This window comes from Vombatus ursinus, unplaced genomic scaffold, assembly GCF_900497805.2.
Source record: "Vombatus ursinus unplaced genomic scaffold, bare-nosed wombat genome assembly UNPS02015066.1, whole genome shotgun sequence".
NCBI classification, from domain to species: domain Eukaryota; kingdom Metazoa; phylum Chordata; class Mammalia; order Diprotodontia; family Vombatidae; genus Vombatus; species Vombatus ursinus.
This window is the reverse complement of record NW_020954844.1, coordinates 695,196-698,330: the sequence shown is the minus strand read 5'-3', so window position 1 is coordinate 698,330 and position 3,135 is coordinate 695,196. Positions and strand designations below refer to the sequence as shown.

The following is a 3,135-nucleotide window of genomic DNA, read 5'->3' as shown; positions in this document are numbered from 1 at the left end:
TAGATAGATAGATAGATAGATAGATAGATAGATAGATAGATAGATATAGATATATATAGGCCATCCTTCCACAACCCCCCCTCAAAAAAAATCCAGCAAACATTTATTGATATTATTGATATTGACATTAATACCAGCTGGCATTTGTACAGTGCCTTATAGTTTGCAAAATGCTTTACAAATATCTCATTCGATCTCCATAACAACCTTGGGAAGTTGGTGTTATTATTATCTCCATTTACAGATGAGGAAACTGAGTCTAAAAAAGAGAAAGTGACTTTCCCACAGTCACACACCTAAGGATGTGACTGAGGCAGAATCTGGATTCAGGTCTCTCCAGCACTCTCCCCACTGAATTGAATTGAATTGAATCATGGTGAAACAAGGAAAACAGGGGTCTTTCTTTCTTGACAGTCACCCTTCTTTAGACCATCATTCTTCTTTCCTGCAGGGCTCAGGCAGGGCCTGCTGGCATGTATGACTTCACAAGGTCTGTCAGACCAGAGAATGAGTGAGCGGAAAGTCTGCAGGGGAAAGGGCCAGCTTCCTCTTTCATCATTCAGGCTTTGCTCCCAGGAAGAGATGGAGAAAGAGAAGCTTTCACCTCACCAACACTTTAAAAAAAAAACCGCTTTTGAGCTTGGGCCTACCCAGAAAATGAAATGTTTTCTCTCTCTTTATGGTCACATGTCTGTCCAGAAGCCACTGGGTCCTTGGAGCTTTTACCATGAATTCCAAAGAGTATAATAGTCACAGGAGAGGCCGCATAAATTCAGGTCAGCAGACAGGAGAAGGCACATAGAGCTTTTTGGATATAATTGTTTGCAAGTGTCTTCTGTCTTTTGCCTCTTTTTGTATCTCCAGCACTTCAACACAATACCTGGAACATAGTAGGTGCATAATAAAAGTTTAATTTATTAAATACTTACTAAATGGGCAGCTAGGTGGCACAGTAGATAAAGTTTCAGGCCTGGAGTCAGGAAGACTCCTCTTTGAGAGTTCAAATGAGGCCTCAGACATTTACTAGCTGGGTGACCCTAGACAAATCACTTAACCCTGTTTGCCTCAGTTGCTGGTCTGTAAAATGAGCTGCAGAAGGAAATGGCAAACCACTCCAGTATCTTTGCCAAGACAAACCCAAACGAGGTCATAAAGAGTTGGACACAACTGAAAAATGTCTCAGCAGCAATAAATGTTGATTGATTGAGGAGAGGCTTACTGATAGATGAAGCTCAAATATCTCCCCAAAGAGTTGGCATGCTAGGGTGAGACCCATGGATAAGAGCTACTGGGCTGAGGGGCCCGAGATGGAAATATCCACTGCCACGCTTGGTCCAAGAGCATAGTCTCCTATGTGCTTGGGAGCAGCCAGACGTCCAAGTGGATAGAACAGTGGGCCTAGACTCAAGAAGGCCTGACTTCAAATCCAGCCTCAGACACTGCCTCGCTATGTGACCCCGGGCTTCTCTTCTGTTTGTCTTCCTTTCCTCAACTATAAAACGAGGATTGGAACAGCATGGATGTCCCAGTGACTTGATCTATGAACCTGACCTGTCCTTCAAGGCCCACCTCCTCCACCAGACTTTCCCTGACTTCCCCAGCCTGCTATGATTTCTTCTTACTCCACCGGCCTGTGGTCTGTGCTCAACCCCAAAGCTGGACGACTTTGCCGAGTACCCCAGACTCAGCAAAAACCTCTGCCTGAACCCTGGGTCTGAGGAATACTTAGAATCATAAAATGTCAGAGCTGAGAACCTGAGAAGCCATCTGGTCCAATCTACTCACTTTACAGATGAGGAAACTGAGACCGAGGGAGGGAACCTCAGAGGCCTCTTTTTAAGGATGGAGAAATTGAGACCCACAGAAGTATGGTGACTTGTCCAAAGTCACACAGAGAAGAAGCGTTTCAGATTTTGCACTTAATCTTCCCACTATGGAGGAATTTCTTTAACAGATGTCTTCTCATTTCTTTAACTAGGCCATTCAACCAATTTTGTGGTAACAATCCTCTTGCCATCCCAGAAATCAAATGATTACTGGATAGCCAAGGGATCTGCTCTGCTTTGCCAGCTGAATGAGTAAGGATGATGGGGCAGCCGCAAGATGATCCAAGAAAAAGTGTGGAAACACATTTTTCTGCGAGAAGAGCCCCGTGTATACCAAGGCACAATGGTGCTGGCCGGTCATTGACTCCGCCTGGACACGGTGTGTTATCAGTGACTACTTCACAATAAAGGGTAGGAAATTGTGATTTTTGTTTCTCTTCAAATTCAAAATAAAATATTCTAAAAGTTTCTTCCCTGTGTGTTTTTTACAATAATACTAGGACTTTTTTCCCCTGATGCTGTTTCAGACACTGGAAGTAGGAAGAGGGGAACAGGGAGTGAGCCTCCCCTAAGCCTAAAGTGAAAACGGGTTTCTGCATGATAGTTATTCCAGCTGTATGTGTCCAGTTCATTCTCTCAGAGAGAATGATTAAAATAAGTGTGGTTTTGGAACACAAGTGAGCTTCATCTTTGTGAAAAGGGGTAGAGTGGAAGGAAGGAGGCAGGAGACCTCCCTGGGTGGAAGGCCCTGCCCTGCTGCTCTTTGGGACCCCTCTTGGTCTCAGTTTCCTCATCTGTAAAATGAGGGGGTGGGATTAGGTAACCTCCAGCCCTGGCACACTATGAGCATTCTATTCTGCGGGTTTGAGTTTTAGGTCGGCTTATCTCAGCAGCTAAATTAACAGAAAAATATTCTCTTGGAGGAGGCAGGGAGTGCCTATGATTCTGCTGTGATTCGTTTCTCTCCTTCCTAGGGTAAAAACCCCAAGACCACCTCTCTTCCCCATCAGCTTCTGGCACTGCAGCAGGGCCACCGGCAGCCTCCTCTGCAGCCTCGCTTGAGGTATGGTGAGCCGAGTGAGAAGACCCTTCCCAGGCTTCAGGCACTCTGGGTTATATTCTCTGTCTCCTCTGCTTTGGGGATCAGGGCTGACCCAATTCCAGCAGAATCGTTCCTGTGAGGGGAACGCTGTCACACTCTCTCTCTCCCCCTCCACCCACCCACCCACCCTCTCTCTTTCCCTCCTCCCCCTTCCCTCCTCTCCTCTCCTCTCTCTCTCTCTCTCCCTCCCCCCTTCCCCTCTTCTCG

At 46.1% G+C, this 3,135-nt stretch overlaps 1 protein-coding gene across 1 annotated transcript in view; it reads left to right on the top strand.

Annotated features, from left to right (window-relative positions):
• The window catches only part of DNAH6 (dynein axonemal heavy chain 6), a 236,355-nt gene extending 234,119 nt beyond the window's left edge, over positions 1-2,236 (top strand). Inside the window, exon 77 of the mRNA XM_027846132.1 lies at positions 1,979-2,236. Within this exon, the coding sequence (XP_027701933.1) occupies positions 1,979-2,082 (104 nt within the window). The 3' untranslated portion in view covers positions 2,083-2,236. The remainder of the gene's footprint in view (positions 1-1,978) is intronic.
• Positions 2,237-3,135: the final 899 nt, after the last annotated feature.